The sequence below is a fragment of the Apis florea genome, unplaced genomic scaffold, assembly GCF_048593485.1.
Source record: "Apis florea isolate Af1SG1 unplaced genomic scaffold, ASM4859348v1 contig_3493_pilon, whole genome shotgun sequence".
NCBI lineage: Eukaryota > Metazoa > Arthropoda > Insecta > Hymenoptera > Apidae > Apis > Apis florea.
In genome coordinates this window covers 1,974,253-1,994,049 of record NW_028256772.1, presented here as the reverse complement: position 1 = coordinate 1,994,049, position 19,797 = coordinate 1,974,253, and the positions used below count along the sequence as shown (strand labels likewise).

Sequence of the window (19,797 nt, the reverse complement as noted above, 5' to 3'; positions counted from 1 at the left end):
AAAGTAACTACATTACCGGTCGCAGATTTCGGATTTCTCAAATTTTGAAAGAAAAATTGTATACAAAGAAACTCTATCTTTTAACTTGAGTTTTTTTTTAATTTTAATTAAATCGTTCTTTGTTTACGTTGTAAAAATTTGTTAATTAAGTAATAAACTATATTAGTAATAGATTTATAATTTGTAATAATTATTGTAATTTATTATTAAAAATATTATGAATATAGATATATATATATATATATTTTGATTAGAACAGTTGTTTAATTTATTTATATAAATATATTTATTATATTTACATGAATTGCAAAAATAATTCTTTATTATGTAAATATTTAACAGGTTATTATGAAAAAGAAATATTTATTATCATTATTATTGTCTTTTCATTGATCCATTTCTCTTTAATAAGAGACAATATTTTTTATATGTATCATCAATTCCACAATATAAAAATTCTTCATATATAAAACTGGCCCTAAGTTATAATATTTTCTATTTCGTTTAAAATAAATTATTAAAATAAAAAATTATTAAAATTATTAATTTTATTTTACATACATTAAATAAATTAAATTCTATCTGTGGGTTTTTGATATGTATCAGGATTAGTAGCACAGCCTGGACATGTATGTAAAGATTCATGAATAAATATTTCACAATCTAAACAAAATGTTTGATTACATTTATTGCAAATATACACCTGGAAAAAAATATATTTTAATATATTTTTAATTTACACATTTTGCAAATTAAATTCGCATGCTTTTCTTATTAAATTCCATTAATCATACCTTTTTATCTTTTTGTGAAAATATTTTTTGACAACCATAACAAATTGAAGGATGCTCAAATGTAACTTCTTTCCTATATTCAACTTCTTTGAAAGGTTCAACAGGAAATAAATAATGATAAGATCGTGCTAAATGTGGAGCAGATACCAAAGTTAATCCACATGCTCTACATTCTACTGGAAGTTCACAATGTTTGCTGAGACATTGAGGACAGAGATATCCTGTACTAAGAAGTTTAACAGATTCATCTGAACTTTCTGCATGACTGTAAAAAAAAAAATATTTTCTTGCTTCTTTATTTATGAACTATTATTTAAAAACTATTGTTTAAAAATAACTTACCACATGCAAACTGCCATAGCTGAATCATTTGTAGAAGAATGTAATGCATGATGAGGAAAACCCATTTTTACAAGAGCAGCATCTAATCTAGTAGCAGCTGGTGGTGGATCTATATGCATATTTAATTGTTCTTTGTAATGTTTATCATCTAGTGCAACACCATGCTCTCCACCAGTTGCTGTAGCCATTCTTTTACAAATATATAATTCAGCAGCCAATCCTATCACACTACACCTGACGGAATCTGATTTCATATTCTGTAATCAAAATTAATTATATTACGATATAATTATTTTAATATATATATTATTATATTAATAGTAATAAAATATATATTAATATATACTTTAATAGTTTCATTGATATCTCCTGGATCACATGTTGTAAGTGCTCCCACTATTATAAGTATTTCTTTGCTAGCATGTGATGGTAGAAGACGTAATGATTTTAAAGCTAGTTCTATAGAATTTTGTAATGAAGGTTCACCTGCTGGAGTAATTTGTTGCATACTTTGTACTTCCTACAAATGAATAAAAACTTATAAAACAAAATAAATGAATTTTAAATAAGAATATTATTTCACGAAAATTTACCTTAATATGTTTTTTAGAATTTCCAGTTAATTCACTAACTTTTTCTGCTCTTTTATTCCTTGTGATAATTACTCCTAACTGACTAATAGGATTTTGATAAAAAAATTCTTCAATAAAATCTTCTAAAAGCTTAAATTAAGTTATATTTGTAAGTAAAAATTCAATAAAATAAATAATTATATATTATGTATTAATAAGCACCTTTAATGAACATAAAAAACGAGTTGGTTTTAAATCTTGAATAGACATTGATTCTGAAGCATCAAGAATTACATAAATATGCCTCATCATTCCTAATCTAGCACCAACCTTTTTTTCCATCTGACGCTTTCTTTTAACATTGTGAATAATATCTGCAACTGATGCTTCCAATAATCCATGATCATCTTCTTTGATAGCTTCCCTTTGTAAAAATTATTTATATACAATAATTGTATAATTTATAACTTAATTTATTAAAATAATTTAAAAAATATTAATATATACCATGTCTTTTCATAACCAGTCTCCCATCTATATTCTTTCTCTTCTTCTTCATCAGCCATTTTTTAATTTCAGAAATAAATGCTGCAATTAAACATTTAATTCGCTTAATTAATAAATTATATATTCAAACTTTTTTAAGAATTTAAAACAATACTTATTTTACGTAATTTTATTCAAAGTTGAAAAAATAAGGTTAATGTTGTTTATATTATTACTATATTAGAAATGACGTATTAATATTATGATTGAAAAACTTAATGTGTAAATTTTATTGTATTTTTGAAATATTAATAATATAAAATTGTAAATAAAAAAGAAATAAATTCTTGAAAATATCTAATAAACTCATATGAAAATATGTATACAACTTTTACACGCTATTCGGTTAACGTAAGCATTTATTTACTTTAAATTTTTCTTCATAAATTAGAATAAACATATTAAGCATAAAGATAAAGCTTAAATATATCAAAATAAAGAAACAATCAAAGTAAATACAATTAATGATATAAAATTTATAAATCTATGAATAATAACTAACAAGTATTTTCGAAATTTTCTTGACATCAATTAACATAAACTTTCCTTTTCTAAACTCGATCCAATGCCGGAACATAGATAAATTTCATGTAGAAAAGCGGTACATTTGAAATAGATATTAAAGCATTTACAATTATATCTTTTTTCAAAAAATAAATTTTTATTTTTTTTTAATAATTTTTCTCAGCTATAATATTTCAAGCATAAAATACAATCTTATAGAAGAAGTATCTCAATCAAAAGGAGATAAAATAGAATTAATGAATAACATTTTCCCGCCAAAAGGTAAGCTGTTGCCGTGGCGGGCAGGCGCCATGGCGCTACTGTCGTCAGACGCGATCACTGTTTTCATCCCATCTCGTGCGGCAACAGCAATTATCCAGATCAAGGAAATCTGATTTTTCTACGGTTTAGCAGGTGTAAGTCGATATTATTAGTTTGAAAGTCGATCGCGTTGAAATCGGTAACGGACAAGTGTGTTCGAAAAATATTCATGGATAGACAGGAAGTGAATAGTCGAAGAGAGTTTTCGTGACGAGAGCCATCTTGACGAGCATCGGCTTGCTCATGATAGACAGAGGACGAGTCTGTGGCGGCGGCGGCAGCGGCAATGGCATCGTTTCTAAATGTTTCTGTAAATTCTAAACACCCCTGTTATCTGCAATTAGAATAGCTGCATTTATCGGTAACGATCTTTCACGGTGAACCGGTTATTATTTCAAGATCGAATTATCTGTGAGTTTTATTCGTTGGTAACTTACGCCACTGGCCGCGTTTACAATGACTCCATGCTGTGTGTCTCGACGTCTTACCATTTATGCGGGAATTCATTTAATTTAAATAAAAGGTTCTGCAAAAAATATCCCATGAGAATGCTTGAAATCATAGACGATTTACAAAATTATCAATGACAGCAGTATGTATGGAGTGATCCTTTGAATTACCGTAACAACGACAGTGGTGTCTTGTTAAAAAATGTTCGCAGTTCGATTTCCACCGGCATGTTGCGTGTAAATTTTTCTGACGCCCGCGAAACTTCGAACTCCGAATGTTACGATTTTTTTTCCCTTTTTAATTCCGTATATTACAAATGAAATATGAAAGCATCTTTAGGTTATTTATTTAAAAAAAAAGAATATTTTTTCATTAAAGTTACAGTAATAAACTCTTCAAAAATTAATTTGAAAAGATTCATTCATGCATTTTTTAATTAATATAAATTAAAAATTTTATATAAATTTATTGTATATAAAATTACTAATATCATAAATGTTGAAGTAATTAATTTTAATTTCCTTAATGAGTCTAAATAATTTAATTAGTTAAAAATTTTAAACTAATTAAATTAATTTTAATAATAATGAATTATAATTTATTTAAAATAAAACATGCTCAATATTTTATTAAATATATGATTGAATAATGAATTTAAAATTTGTAATATAATTTTTAAAAAATAAGCAGAATATATTTATATAAATCTTTAATTACTTGTTTTATTATATTATATACTTAATATAATTATTATATACATATTATAAATAATATACAATATTATGTATATAATAAAATATATATATAAATTTTCTATGATAAATAATAAAAAGAATTATATTCTTTTTATAGAAAGAAACATTGTGGATAGAGATCCAAATACTTTATTAAACAAAATGGAGGGTGGCGATGGCCCTTCGGCCATCAGTAGTAATCCTACTGCTATTAAAGGTAATATTTATGATTTTTCATTGATTTTATCCCATGTAAATAATCAATTTTTATTTATTCTATTTCTGTAAACATATATATAAATATTATATTATATGTATAAATATTAAATATTAAATTCATTTAAAAAATAAAATATAATGATATAATTAAATAATTTTAATTATAAAATAAAATATTAAATAAAATAACTTTTAATTTACTTTAATGAATTAATGAATTTATTATATAAATTCAAAACATTTTTATTATAGATAATTTATAACAATAAAAAAATTAATAGTCATTAATAAGAATTTTAAAAGTGAATATTTTAACACAATGAGAATTGGCCAATTTTAGTTCTTAGTCTTAATTCTTCTATAAATATAAAAAAATTTTTTTATTTAAATATATTATATGTAGTAGTTATAGATTAAAAATTAAAAAAATAATAAATTTTATTATATCATTAGCTGCACAAGAAGAGATGGGAAGGTTAGATGTTCTTGTGTGTGGACAGTGCCATTCAGTTTTTCATTTTATTGAAGAATTTCAAGAACATCGTACAAAAGAAGGCGCTTGTACCCAAATTTCACATTTTCGTGAAAATAGTAATGTTAGTAACATCTCATAATTTTAATTCTCCAAATATATTAAATAATTATACAATTAAGAAATAATATTAATATTTCAATATAATTATTTTATAATATTATTATTACTATAGAATGAACAAAAAGCACAAGTTTGGGCTTTTCTTTTATGGAAAGATTCCCAAATCCAACAAGAGGGTTCAGATAGAGACTCAACAAACTCATGGAAGTTATATCAAAAATGGTGTAAAATGGATACGCACATAAGGGATTCCTGGATTGCAGCTGGGAAAACCATTCAAACATTTACAAAAATTAGTAATGCAAAAATGCAAGATGTACCAAGACAGAATCAAATAAGTTCTAATGCAGAAGGTGGCTTTTTTGCAAACAATTTTTTATTTTATTCTTATTAAATAAACAGTGTTCTAAAGTTATTCTGTATTCTTACAGGAAAACCAGTAGTTGTTCGCAAAGTAATTAGGAACGGACAACCAGAAGATGATAGTAAAAAAGATAGTAAAATTTCAGAAGCAAAGAATCAAAAAAGTAATGAATCTTTTGATGAAGTAGAAAAAAAAGAAAAACCAAAATTGAAACCTACAATAAAACTTAAGGTTAGTTTTCTTACATGATTATTTTATCATTTAAAGACTTACAATTTATTGCAATATTATAGGCTAAATCTAATAAAGCTGGTGATGAAGATAGAGATTCAAGTGATGAAGAATATACAGTAGAAAAGATATTAGCAAAACGATTTAATCCGAAAAAAAGATGTTCAGAATATTTACTAAAATGGGAGGGTCTTGGACAGTAAGTATAATTTATAAAATATTTTGGAATAAAAGAATTAATAATTTATAAATTATATTAAAAAAATTAATTATAAAAAAATTATAATGAAAAAGATATTAGAAAATTATAAAAAAAGATATTAAAAATATAAATATTTACAATAAAAAAATACAAATAATTACAGCGAACATAATAGATGGGAACCTGCTGAGAATGTAGCCACATGTAAACATTTATTAGAAGAATTTGAAAGAAATCTTGCTAAGCAAAAAGAATTGAAAGCAGCTCAGCAACAGGCAAATGCAAAAGCAGCAGGCCGGGGTGGTAATCCTGCTCAAAAAACAATTATAAAAACAGAAGCTAAACCTGGACCAAGTACTGCAGCTCAAGTAGGGTAAGGCAATTATATTTTGCCTAAAATTTTATAAAATTGTTAGCATATATTGTACATTCAATAGAATACTGCCTTAAGTAATAAATCTTGTGTATGTAGACGACCCATGCGTTCAAGTAAATCAAAAGCAATGGATCAAGTGAAGCAATGGTGCGGTTCAATGAAAGATGAAGATAATGACCGTATGTATAGTTTTATGATATGGTTTAAATTAGTTTTTGTAATTTTTCTTAAAATTTATATTTATTACGAACATAACAAAAATATCAAGATATATACATTTGTTTAGTACTAGGGAAAAGGAGAATGGATTATTCCGAGAGCGATTCTGAGGATGGAGGCAGTAGCGCTGCTAAACGAGCGAAAGGCGACACAGGTAGTGATGAAGACTGGACTGGAGAGTCCGACGAGGAAAAATTGTTGGGTCGAAGCGATGTGATTCAACGCGCATTTAATCGTGCCAATGCTCAATCGAACGGGTCTAACAGAGCAAGTGGTTCGTCTTCAGATCTTGCGACTTCATTGGGACTTCAATCTCCCGAAGGAGCAAAATCTAACCAACCACCGGTTTTAGTCGCGAATGCCAAAGGAGTCGTTAAAGTTGATCCAAAGCAAATGCCAAACTTAACATCCGGCGTGTACGTAATGTCACGGAAAGATGGCATCATCAAGTTGGATTCGTCCCCTAGCGGAAAATTGGCTGTAAAAGGTTCGCCGACTACACAAGGTGTTTTGATGGTTCAAAATCGAGATAATACTAATGTAGTGAGGAAGCAAGTAATATCCGCATCACAATCGAATTCTGTTACACCGGTAAAAGTGGTTTCTAAAATGGATGGAAGTCAAGTAGTAACCCAGATGAAAGTAGTTTCTAAACCTGTTACGAGTAAAGCAGGAGGTACACAGAAAACAGAGCCTATAAAGATCCAGCCGAAACCAGATCCGACACAGTTACCGCAGATACATGTCGTGACCGCGGTGCCGGCTCCCATAACTTTGCAACCAAGAATAAGTACAGGAATACGTCCTGGACCTGTTACAGGCCAACGCAGTGCGGACGGTCGTCCTTTGTTACCGAGACCTCCACTGCGTGCGACGACACCAACTAGCGTACTTGGAATTGGATCAACAATTCGCACACCTGTTAGGGCACCAGCCCCGAGACAAGTTCAGTCCCAGCAAACGCGTCAGGTGCTACAAAAACGTACGACAGCTGTAACTACGCAAAGTAACTCGGTGAGTCCTGGAAATGTTACTCAGATTAGACCGAAGTTTACGGTGCTTAGTCCACAGCCAAAGCAAGTGGTAAAGTCTGGAACTAGTCCAGTGCAACAGGCTAAACAGTCGCCGAAAACACCAGTTGGTAAGCCACAGTCATTATTATCTCCGCAGCAAAAATTATTAATGGCAAAAAGGAAAGCTCAAGAAGCAGCGGGTATCGTTAAACCAGGTGGCCGTGGCCTCCTAGCAGCTGCTCGTGCTACTGCCGGCCGAGGTAGAGGGAAATTGGCTGAAACACCAGCAGCGACCACTCCAGGAAATAAACTGAAAGAAAGTAAATTGGCGGAAGGTGATGGACTTCACATGGAATTCCACGAAGTAGGCTCCGAAGAAAGTAGCAGCGAGGGTGAACCAGAACTTCCACCTCCCGAAGCCGATACCATTGCTACTACGGAACCTGACAGTCCTCCTAGGCCGTTCACTCTCTGTCCATTGACGGGACGCATTATTGGGCCAGATGGTGAACCTGTTGAACAACCAGCCGAACCAGAGCCTGAACCTGAACCTACTGGAGCACCATTGTCTACTATTAAAACAAATACAACTACATCAGAGAGTATAGACGTCACCGCTGCAACTACCACCACGGAATTAGTTCTACCATCCCTTGATTCTCTTACAGAAGGTGGTGGAATAATGAGAGTCGAAATGAGTCCCGGTGGAACAACAGGTACAATTGTTCAAACCAGTGAATCAGCGCAGATCAATTTGACAAATGTATCCGTTCCTGCACCGGATCTTCCTTGCTTGGATGATACAGCTCCTGCTGTCACTACGCCAACTACAACCACAGCAACACCATTGACAGAAGCAACCTCAGCCAGTGAATCCTCTATTGCAGCGGGATTAACTACAGCTACAGTTACCTCGACTAGCACAATAGCAATAGCTTCTACTGATGTAACTAAAGCTGAAGAGAAAATATCGGAAGAGAGGAAGGTAGCTGAGGATACATCGAATTTAGTAACAATAACCGGGGAGGATGGTGTTGTTTACCAAGTGGCTGGCCAAGCTGAAGATGGTCAAACGTTATTGGTGACTCGAGACGCTGATGGCGAACAACAATGCGTATATGTTACCACGGAACAACAAGGAGATGATGGATCCGTATTAACGTTGGACCATGCTGTAGCAGAAGCTGTAGCTCAGTTAATACCTGATCAAGTAAACCTAGCTTCACAGTTCTATGTGAAGGAAGGTGGAGCGGAACCTACCGAAAACCCAATGGTAATGTCTATTATGGACAACACAAATACAGCAGATGTGGCAGAGGGACAAGAAGACGGTGATGGTCATGGCCAAGTTGTAGCTCAAGTCGTACAAGCAGAAGAACCTACTCCAGGTAATATACTAAATTTTAATTATTCATTTTATTTAAATGGATGCATCAAAAAAAAAAAAAAAAGATTGATATAGTAGAAAAAAAGAAAAAATTGAATATTGAATTAATATTCATTTCATTGTGTTATTATATTAGGTGGTACCAGAAGAGTAGTTTTACTCTTACCTGATGGAAACCTGATGATGACAGAAGTGACGGAAGAACAATATGCTGCACTTGGACTCGGCAAGTGAAGAGACATTTAATATTAATATCATATGGAATGAATAAACGATGATGCATCGAATATACATTTTTCAATGGAAGTTGTACGCTTAAGGGGTGATCGTGGGTTGTATATATGTAAGAACGTTCACTTCGTACAGTTGCGATGGACAAAATTATTTACAATTTTTCCAGCTAAAATAGATAAAATGAGAAAAAGAAAGAAATAAACACATAGCTGGTGTACTATAAAAAAAAAAAAAAAAAGAAAAAAGAAAAAAAGAAAAAAATAACAGGATCGAAAATACAGAAATCTAGAATTTAGATTAATGGATAAATAATTATGTTTTAGAAATTCATGTTTCAGTGTCCTAAATCCGCCGGAATTTTAATTTTTATTTGTTTAATTTATAAATGCGAAGAAAGAAAAAACGAAAAAATGCGAAAGGAAACATATTGCATCTTCAATAAAAACAATACCATTATACGTTTGAACTAAGCATTGTATTTGTAGGATAGTGAAGTATAATATCTGGGGTTTTATATTTTCCACACAATACAATAACAGGCTTTTAATAAAGACCTTTATTCCCCGCATACAAAGTCCAAGCTTATATAGCGCAATATATTTAATCAAGTTCTAGAAGCGTCGTGAGGAGTGTACCAGTTATCAAAAAAACAAATTGGCACTTAAGAGTGTAAATATTATTATTAAAAAAGAAAAAAAAAAAGAAAAGAAAAGAAAAGAAAAGAAAAAAAAAAGAGGAAGAAAAAAATCGAAAATTAAATTACTCCTATCGCGATGAATTTTTAAAGCTTGAACCTAGTTTGACTCTGTTCTAATATCTTCGTAAATGATTAACATAAATCTAATAATTTCCTTTGATTTGTAGTTCAAATAATGTTGAAGATTAATACAAATTTAATAAACTTGATATTATTATAAATTAACTTACGCGAGCACAAGAAAATATTTCTTTTTATCTTATTCTTTCTCTTTTTAAAATTTTCTTTTTGCGTTTCATGGACTGTATGCTTATTCTTGATAGATTAAAATAAGTGCACTCTTATAAAAAAGAATAAACACATAACTTTTAAACCTATAAAGCTTTGACGAGAAAGAAAAAAAAAAAAGAAAAGAACGAAAAATACAGTGTTGTTTAATGGAACATCACGCGCGTCTCATTATTATCAAGTTCCCATTCCTTTCCAGGTTGTTCGATAGTTATACGTACAATTAATCGAAGATTTATTTTCTACAATGCTTATAATACAATGACCGCTTTTATGAAACATATGCTTTTGAGAAAGAAAGGTGTATTAATTTTTTATATGTTAAGACGAAGAGATTTATGTAAAAATTGATGGATTTATTGTACACGCGATATAATATGTTGTAGACATTACATGACAACATTAAGTATCTGTGAGATCTTTTTCGCTTGTTTGTATTATTAGATTGTACAAAGCGTAATCTATAATGTCATAAGTACACGTGGAAGAAACGAAAAAAAACATTTTAAAAAAAATGCATATAATATTTATGCGTGTTAAACAAACAATTATACATACATGTATATGTATATGAAATTTAAAACGAAAAAACATGAATTCTTTATATTCATGAATTACGGATAATAAATATAAATAAGTGTACCTTATTGTGATTAAATCGCAGACACGTCAAGCGAAATCAGACGTTTTCGTGGATTTTAATATCTAATATAGGGTTAAACTAGATTCAAGCGTTTAATTATAAGCAGTCTAAGACTCGCAATAAAATAAAAAAGAAAAAACTGCACGAAACAAGAACTATTATTAATTATATCTCAGTATAAAAAGAAACTATTTTGCACGAAGTATGGCCAGGAATATAAAATCCTAGTATTTTACTAATGTAATCCTTTTGTACATAGAACTTCATTCTCTAAACCTTTATATAAAAAAAATTGTTTCCAAATAAATCATAGTCTTAAAATTAATCCATGTATTTTTTTCTTAATTATTCATTATTAAGTTTTGATCAATTATTTCTTAATCACAATGTATATATTTTCTTATGTTTTGTTTGAAACGGTATAGCATGCAATGCCATTGTGATTTCATTTGTTAACGATAATAAAAATTTCGTTTACAAATTTTTATTTAGAAAACGAATCCTGAAAGTTTTATCAACATGGCCAATAATATGGATAAAAATAAATATGCACAATTTATTCAAAAAAGACTTCAAAGGATGCAATCCAAGGGTCATGATTGGAAAATGTCGTATAGCTTCGTTAAAACTGCTCAAAAAAATGTAGTTCTACAACATAAATCAAATATTTTACTCTATGTTAGTATTATCTTGATATTTTTAAGAACTCAAAGTATTACATAAAAATAATGAAATAAGAACAAGAATTATTTGTATAGTCTTATAAAAGTAAATTAAAAGATGCTTGTCCAGTTCAAATACAAACATTAAAACAACACGTTCAAAAGGAGCCTAAATACGATGAACCAAAGTCTGTCGATATTGATTTTGATGAAGAAGAAGGAAAAGAAGAAGATCTAGGTTTAAAATTGAAGAAATATAATTATTTTATAATTATATCTTTTTGTGAAATATATATATTTTAGATGAAATAGTTCATCCCAGCGAATTAACAGTGGAAGTACCAAAATTAAAAACATGGGATATGTACAAACAATTGGTAGAAGAATCATCACGATTAAGACCAAAAGTAAAATGTATTCCTGAACAACCAGTAATAGATGTTTCAACTTTATCAAAAATTCATTTCAAATACGAGTATATTCATCAAATATTTATTACTTTAAAAATTTTTTAATTTTATAATTTTCTATTTTTAAAATCATAATTTTTAATTTTGCTCATCAGAATTAAGAAATTTATATCACGAATAATTATAAAAAGAAAACCCCAAAAAAGTATAATAAAATTAAAAAAAGAAAAAGTTTTATTGGCGAGCTCGAATTATGTAGAATTTAAAAATTTCGAATTGAGGAAAGTATATAAGGTTGGTTTCGATTCTTCTTTTTTTTTTTTTTTTTTTTGCATCGCAAAAAATATATTTTAATAATTGACATTTTTTCTTGCACAATAGAAAATAATTACGATAAAAAATATTGATAATATCCCTGTAAGATATTATTTAAGAAAACAGCCATATCATTCTAAATTCTGGATTGTGATAAAACCCGTGATCGAGAATAAAAATATCATTCCACCGGGATTGACAATACAATTGATCATTTTCTTCCGTTGTGACGAAATCGATACACCAGATGAAATATTGATAGTAAAAGTTCAACACGGAAGTCCATTGATCATTCGAATGTGTGGATACAAAGATCCTCCCCATTTACTTGGTACAAAATTTTATCTATAAAAAAATAATGAAATGAGAAAGTGAAATGTAAAAACAGAAATGTGTTTTTTACTGTTTTATTACATAAAATTTCTTTTTTTTTTTTTTCAATAGGATTTTATCGATCAGATGAGATACCTTTTCAATTTTATAATATGGATTTTATTCAAGACTGGCAGTCAGATGTAATATCATTCGATAGTATAGATACATTTTATGTACGATACATAATAATTATGATACGATTATTCTACTATTATAATTGATATTTGATTTCTTATGGTTTCAATTGGCAACAAATGGTTATTCTATTAATTATAATAAAAATGACTTTGTTTTTAGTATTTTTTTTTTTTCTCTTTTTGATGTTATTTTATCTTAGTTTTTAGCTTTTTTTTTTTTTTTAATTTTTATAACAAGAAAAATATAAAAAATAAAAATACATAATATTAAAATATAATATAAATCTAATATTAAAATAAATGACCATAAGAAACTTTTCGTCGCGTATTCAAACAATAAAAAATTATCATATCATGATTTTAATTTTTAGACTACAAGTGTTAAAACCGACTCTCTATTGACATTGACAAGTGACATTAACGATAATTTCATAAGCATGAATTTCGATTGCAAAACAGGTTTTATTGGAGAAGAAGTTTATGTACCTATAAAATTGAAAAATATTGGTGGAAGTGGATGCTTTTTCATAATAAGCGAAATGAATTGGTTCTCCATGAATATTATGGTAAAATCATTTCTTATTTAACTCGTTTAATTTAATTTTTTTATATATTTTTATACATTATGTATTTTTTAACAGAATATCATAGACAACAATATTTTGAAATTATCTTGTTTTACTATATGGCCAATATATTTTTTATTGAATAAAAACGAAGAAATGACTTTCCATATGAAATTTGCGCCAGAATACTATGGCATTCATGTAAATTAAAAATAATCAATATATACATGCATACAGTATACACTATCATACTATATTAATATATATATATATATATATATAATATAATTATATTCTAATTTCATTCTTTCCACTTTTTTTAATATTTACTTTAACAGGTGGAAAAAATATATATATTATGTAATAATTGTACCCTAATTACAACGGAAATAATCGGAGATGGATTATTATATGAACCAAATTTCATCCAGCTTAGTAAAGTATCTATAAATTTAATTAAAAATTCTTTACACGTAATCATGATATTAAACACAAATTACAAAGTATTATATACTTATGATAAACAGAGGATAATAATTAAAATAAGTAAAATTGCAGCATTTGAAAAAAATAAAATCATCTAAGAAAGATGTAGATAATAATTCGAGGTATTATATAAACTTGAGCACTGATACTCCTGATGGTGTTGGACAATGCATTATTCCCATAAATAATATTAGGTATACTTTTTTCATATTATAAATTTAATAAAAAAAGAATTCTATTATTAACCTATTGATAAAGTATAACAAATTTTAATTATTTCGCGCAGTGAGATAAGCATGTATTTTTCTTGGAAGAAACGAAATGTGCAAACAAAAAATCATAAAATAAACGAAGGGAATCATTTTCCATTACAACTTCTTCATATTGAACCAAGTCATGGAATTTTTGCACCAACTTCTATTCATTATTTCACAGTAACCGCCGAATATACAAATTTACAGCCAAATTATTATTTTGCTGTTCTACAGTGAGTCTATGTGATTATAAAAAAAAAAAAAAATAATCACACGTAATAATATCATTAACAGTGAAAGTAATTTTAAATAATTGAAATTATTTTAGATTATATGTGGAAGATATACCGATCGATGCGATTCCAAGTGAAATAACAGTAACAACTAAAAAGTGCACTACGAAACGGCGAAAATGCAAGAAAGTAAATTATTTCCCAATTTTTTTCATCAACTTATATCGATTAATAAAATATTAAAATTTTTTTAAAAATATTTGTCGTCAGTCTGTAGATATTTGGGTTGCCGATATTGAAATTCGGTTGCAATTCATGATGGATGATAAAAGTGAAATGTGCGTTGATTTTAACATTGAATTAATTTATAATTTTTAAGATTTTCATGGTATCAGTTATACGTTTATTATAAACATATATAAGCCTTCCCGAAAAAATATTCTAACATGAAGTAAACACAACAATATATAATTCTGATTAAACTGCTGCAATATTTATCAAAAACCGTAATCACAGTGAATTTTTTTCTTATAATAGTAGTATACAAAAAAATCTGAAATTAAATAATTTATTAATTATAAAAATTATATTTCAGTGATCAAGAAACTGAAGAAATATCAAAATATATCATAATACAACCGGATTACAAATATTCTCAACAAGATTATGAAGAAGAAGAGGAAGAAGAAAAAGAAAAAGAAGAAAAAATAAGTGAAATAGAATTTAAAGAAGAATATAAATCAGTATCTCAATTAGTAAGATTTTTATTAATTTTTCATTCATTTTCATCTTTATAAAATTATACGAATCTATATAATATTACAGATAGATGATGAATTATTCTCTCATTTCGACCTGATAAACCTAAAACAATTTGAACCATTATGGCAAGAAAAAATAATAAGCATGGGTGTCATCAGACCTACAAGGTATGTATTTAAAATAAAATAAAATTTTAAAATAATTCATATTCATAAAAAATATCATATCATTGAAATTATTATTAATATCATATAACAGGACTTTATATATTGGCATAGAAGAAACTTATGTTTTAGTGTTAAGAAATCTCGCTAATAATCCCTTAAATTATTTATGGGGCGAAGCTAATGGTTTAGATTCAACAAAAATGAAACTTTGCGTATGTCCTGAAAAAGGAGAAATATTGGCTGGAAATATCCAAAAAATGGAGATAATTATTACACCTATAAAACAGGTTCGATATTTATTTAATTTTTTAAAAATATAATTTAATTTTTCTTTATTTTTAGGGAATCGTACAATCATTATTTATACCATGTTTTGTAGGAGATTTGCATAAAATAATAATGTTAGGAATTGAATGTTTTATTGAACCACTTTATGTGACGTTTTATTTTCCTTTAAATGACAAAACATCATTAGAATTAAAGAATAATTTTATTAAAATCGAATGGCGGACAGACAGTTTTAAATTCGCTTTTGATATGGCAGGAAAATCTAAAAAATATATGGTACGTTTAATTCAAATTTTATCGAAGATTAAAAATAAAAAAAAAATACTTTTCAATTTATAATTAAAAATTTTTAAATTTTCAAAATCAAATTCTTGAATAAATAATTTCAAAATTTGAATGTAAATGAATTTTTAAATGAAGTTTCAAATTTTTAATTTTTTATGAATTAAAAAACCTTTTTATTAATTTTATATTATTCAAAAAAAAATTAAACTATTTTGTAACTAACTAACAATTACGACATTAATATTTTAAATTATGAAAGAAAAATTATATTATGAAAATAAAATGAATAATTAATGTTAATGTAATATTAATAATTTTTTAAAAAATATTAAACAAGTATAAAAATCGAGAAGAACGAGAAATAATGAACATGGATTTAGATCAAGGAGAGATTCTTAAAGATGCTTCAACAGATCCTTTGATACAAGAAGTGGTTGTTGAGGAATCAAACGAATATTTTCCGAGTACTTCAGAAATCAATAGTTTTCAAGTAATCAATAGTTTTCGTCAATTCAAAAAAAACAAAAAAAAATAAAAAAATATTAAATAAATTATCATAATCTGTATATCAAATAGACAAGCAATCTGAGAGTACAAATTGATAATAATTATTCACAAAATATAATTTCCTCTGGAAATATCATACCATTTTATCAAAGATATCTTCCATTAATTACACAGTCTATTGTAATAGAATTTTTAAATTTACCATTAAGAACAGGTATTTTAAGCTTTTATTTTAAGATATTTTAAATTAAAAATACATATTTTATTTAAAATGAAAAAAAAAATAAATATATATTTCCAATAAAATAATTATAATTTTCAGTGCGAAAGAAAACTTTTATAATAAAAAATGAAACTTTAATTCCAACTAATTTTTGGCTTAGTATAAAAAATTTTTATCCTATCAGATGTACATGTGAATGGAAATCAAAAAAAGATTTAATTAAATCTATTTATAAGCGAGTGTTTGGTCAAAAAAAAGGATTAGTAGGTAACATACTATTTATTTATGAAACTATTAAGTTAATTAAAGACATTATTTTATTTCTTTCTAGAAGAAACATTATATAAAGCAAAACAACCTGGATCAGGTATAGTAATTTATGTCGATCCTTTAAATTCAGATATTGGCCCTTTCAAAGCCATATCTGTGGATATTTATGTTTTTGCTGATACATGGGGTATTTATATGGATGAATTAGAAATAAATATTATTGGTTTACCAAAATATACCGTAGGAATATGTGTACAAGTTGTTGGATCACCAATTACATTATCAATTTCTGATAGAAATGAATTTAATATACCTGTTATTAAGTATATTCAAAAATATATTTCATAAATTTTAATAAAAATTTTAAATTTTCTCATTTTGAAAAATATATATTTGCAGATATGGAGTTGAAGCTATAGGTATGCGCCTAAATGACAGAAAAATATTATTGACAAATACAAGTGTAGTACCTATAGCTATTAATTGGCATACATTTTTAATTAAACCAATTATAAAAAAAATGCCTTTTAATGTAGTATTTACCATCCAGACTCCATTTACTGACAAATTAGCATCACAACTAAGATTAAATAATAAAAAAACTGAGAGTGAAATACACTTAGAAGAACATATAAATTTTTCTTCATCAAAGAATTTAAATACATGTGATTCTATTGAAATTAATGATATAACTGACTCTACAACATCTAGTTATATGTAAATATTTTTAATATCAGCATTTGCAATTATTAAAAGTATACAATTACATTTTATTTTAGGGAATCCTCTTTTATGACTTCATCTGGGATATCTAATGATGAAATTCTAATAAATAAACATTCCAAAAACTGTAATAAATGTGACAATTTAAAGTGTAAACATGATTGTAAAATTTATCTCAAATGCAAAAACTCAAATACAAATAAACAACATGACATAGAATTAAAAATTTCAATACTTCCTTATTATGGTTTAATTAATACAAAAATTTGCAAAGTAAGAAGATAATTAAAAAAACATATTCTTTAAATATGATAAAAGAATTTTATTTTTAATTTATTTTTCAAGGTTACTCCCAAAGAAATGTTCATTTCACCCAAAAGTAGTGCATCTTTAACTATTAATATACAACTTGATAAATATAAATTTATCAAGGAAATTGATGAATTTATTGAAGGAGAATTTTTTTGCAAAATTCTTGGATTTTTACGAATTTCACCAAGCGATATGTTTGTACAATTAGCTAATAATATAAATTAAAAATTTATAGTGAATCATAGGATATTTCTTTATAATAGGTATAGAAAAAATTATTATATTAGACAGATAGATAAATATTTTTCTCCTGTAGAAATTGATATTACTGCAAATATTATTAAACCTCAATTATATTTCAATAAATTTGATAAAACATTTATATGTTGTGCCAATGAAGTGATACAAAGTAAAACAAAACAAATAGAGTATGTACAAATATAAAATTACAGATATTTTTCTTTCAAAAATACAGAAATTATATACTGGATTCTTTATCTAATATATTTTTTTTAGATTAACAAAAAAATTATTATTATATAATAATAAAAATTACAAAATAGAAATATTTTTAGAAACAAATGACCCATTTTATATTAAATCTATTACAATACATACAAAATCATATCAATGTAAAATTGGAATTTTATGCATAAATCCAAATGAATATGCTGAAGTAATATCTTTATTTTTATCTTATAAAAGTAAATTTTATATGTTATAATACTTTTTCTTTTATAGATAACAATAATATGTATTGTAAAACAGAAATTAATTGAAACTATATTGAGCACAAATCAAGAATTTTACTACCCAAAAGTCACATTAAAAGAATCATTGCACATTATATATTCTGATAAACATATAGAGGTATTAATTATCTTTCTTTTTTATTCTGCTTCAATTTAAATAATTATACATTAAATTTGTGTATTTTCAGGATATAGATTTAATTTTACAAATATGGTTTCCAATATTAAAATTATCATTATATACATTAGATTTTGGTCTTGTTTACATAGGTGATACAAAGAAATTAACATTAACAATCAAAAACTTGTCAAGTATAATTAAATTTATTTTTTTTAATAATTGTATTATATTAATATTTACTTTAGTATATATATTTTGATTAAATCTAATTATTTAATTTCTTACAGTATGTAATGTAAACTTTAAAATAAATAAAAAGTTTAAGATCAATGATTTTATGATTGATCAAGAATATGGAACATTATTAAGTCGTTACAATCATGAAGATTTTACGATCACAATATCTTTTCAACCAAAGTAACTTAATTAATTAAAAATATTTAATTATTTGTTATATTAATCATTATATTCAATAACTATTGTATATACAGAAAACCAGGAGAATTAGTTGAAATATTAGAAATATTAACAGATATCCCATATAATATAGAAGAATGTCAACTTTATGGAGAGGGTACATTAGATGAAAAATATCATACTCCAGGTGTATAAAAGGACAAATAATTATATTTCTACTTTAGATTGATTGATTGAAAATAATAAAAACGGTTTATAAAAAGAAATTAAAATATTATATAGCATTATTAGTAAGGATTATACTCTTAAATTATAATATAAATGTGCAAAATAGAATAGAAAATAGAAATATTCATACCAATAATATAATTCCATCACGTTACATAAAACATAATACAACAGGAAATTTGAGACATTTTAACTCAAAATATATTAGCACTTGAGAATTTTAAACCGGTTTTTTATTAATTTAACGAATATTTACGATCGTATTACGAATATAATTATGGTTATAACAATAATTGATTAACACTATTTAATTAAATTCATTCACGAGAAAATAAAAAATAATATGAGCACAAACGTAACTTTATAACTATATAATCTTAGTCATTGATAAAATAGTTCGTTTTTCTATAATTATATTATTGGAATTTATAATTAAGGAAAAAATACAATTTCGCTTTCATGAGTGTGAGCCTTTCTATGATCAGTCCTCCATTTATTCACCGATACACTTTGGAATTTTTGATGACTTACTGTGTTTCCTTGGTATCGCCACCTACCGAACTAAATGCAAAT

General features: G+C 26.5%; 3 protein-coding genes across 24 annotated transcripts; 2 read left to right on the top strand and 1 right to left on the bottom strand.

Moving 5' to 3' along the window:
- Positions 1-244: 244 nt before the first annotated feature.
- Ssl1 (general transcription factor IIH subunit 2 Ssl1) lies at positions 245-19,736 on the bottom strand. Of its 14 annotated transcripts, XM_086912891.1 has the most exons (9): positions 2,757-2,965; positions 2,216-2,296; positions 1,931-2,132; positions 1,730-1,858; positions 1,483-1,656; positions 1,137-1,393; positions 795-1,059; positions 562-703; positions 245-478 (listed from the first exon to the last, which is right to left on the bottom strand). In XM_086912891.1, the coding sequence occupies exons 2-8, from the start codon at positions 2,272-2,274 to the stop codon at positions 572-574; spliced, it is 1,218 nt and encodes a 405-aa protein (XP_086769017.1). In that variant the 5' UTR covers positions 2,275-2,296; positions 2,757-2,965; the 3' UTR covers positions 245-478; positions 562-571. The 14 variants fall into 14 exon arrangements, with proteins under 14 accessions (XP_086769017.1, XP_012341709.1, XP_086769023.1 ...); XM_012486255.3 differs by lacking the exons at positions 245-478; positions 2,757-2,965 and adding an exon at positions 19,355-19,736 and having other exon boundaries at positions 531-703; XM_086912897.1 differs by lacking the exons at positions 245-478; positions 2,757-2,965 and adding an exon at positions 19,355-19,641 and having other exon boundaries at positions 531-703; positions 2,039-2,132.
- Chro (chromodomain-containing protein chromator) lies at positions 3,072-11,056 on the top strand. 9 transcript variants are annotated; one of them, XM_086912889.1, is made up of 12 exons: positions 3,096-3,172; positions 4,382-4,480; positions 4,936-5,078; positions 5,190-5,430; positions 5,509-5,672; positions 5,735-5,871; positions 6,038-6,247; positions 6,347-6,429; positions 6,537-6,974; positions 7,290-7,610; positions 7,698-8,870; positions 9,006-11,056. In XM_086912889.1, exons 2-12 carry the CDS (start codon positions 4,426-4,428, stop codon positions 9,101-9,103), a joined length of 3,063 nt encoding a protein of 1,020 aa, XP_086769015.1. In that variant the 5' UTR covers positions 3,096-3,172; positions 4,382-4,425; the 3' UTR covers positions 9,104-11,056. The 9 variants fall into 9 exon arrangements, with proteins under 9 accessions (XP_012341690.1, XP_012341691.1, XP_086769015.1 ...); XM_012486244.3 differs by lacking the exon at positions 3,096-3,172 and adding an exon at positions 3,300-3,490 and having other exon boundaries at positions 7,290-8,870; XM_012486240.3 differs by lacking the exon at positions 3,096-3,172 and adding an exon at positions 3,300-3,490 and having other exon boundaries at positions 6,537-7,145; positions 7,290-8,870.
- Positions 11,132-19,262, top strand: LOC100865195 (uncharacterized). Its single transcript, XM_086912994.1, has 30 exons — positions 11,132-11,409; positions 11,490-11,631; positions 11,697-11,868; positions 11,959-12,097; positions 12,185-12,449; positions 12,563-12,666; positions 13,002-13,196; positions 13,272-13,397; positions 13,535-13,636; positions 13,755-13,876; positions 13,969-14,169; positions 14,265-14,358; positions 14,440-14,507; positions 14,765-14,924; positions 14,995-15,098; positions 15,190-15,385; positions 15,441-15,662; positions 16,009-16,161; positions 16,248-16,392; positions 16,501-16,668; positions 16,733-16,994; positions 17,071-17,388; positions 17,451-17,649; positions 17,740-17,900; positions 17,970-18,134; positions 18,223-18,382; positions 18,448-18,576; positions 18,647-18,770; positions 18,867-18,996; positions 19,071-19,262. The coding sequence occupies exons 1-30, from the start codon at positions 11,251-11,253 to the stop codon at positions 19,189-19,191; spliced, it is 4,806 nt and encodes a 1,601-aa protein (XP_086769120.1). The 5' UTR covers positions 11,132-11,250; the 3' UTR covers positions 19,192-19,262.
- Positions 19,737-19,797: the final 61 nt, after the last annotated feature.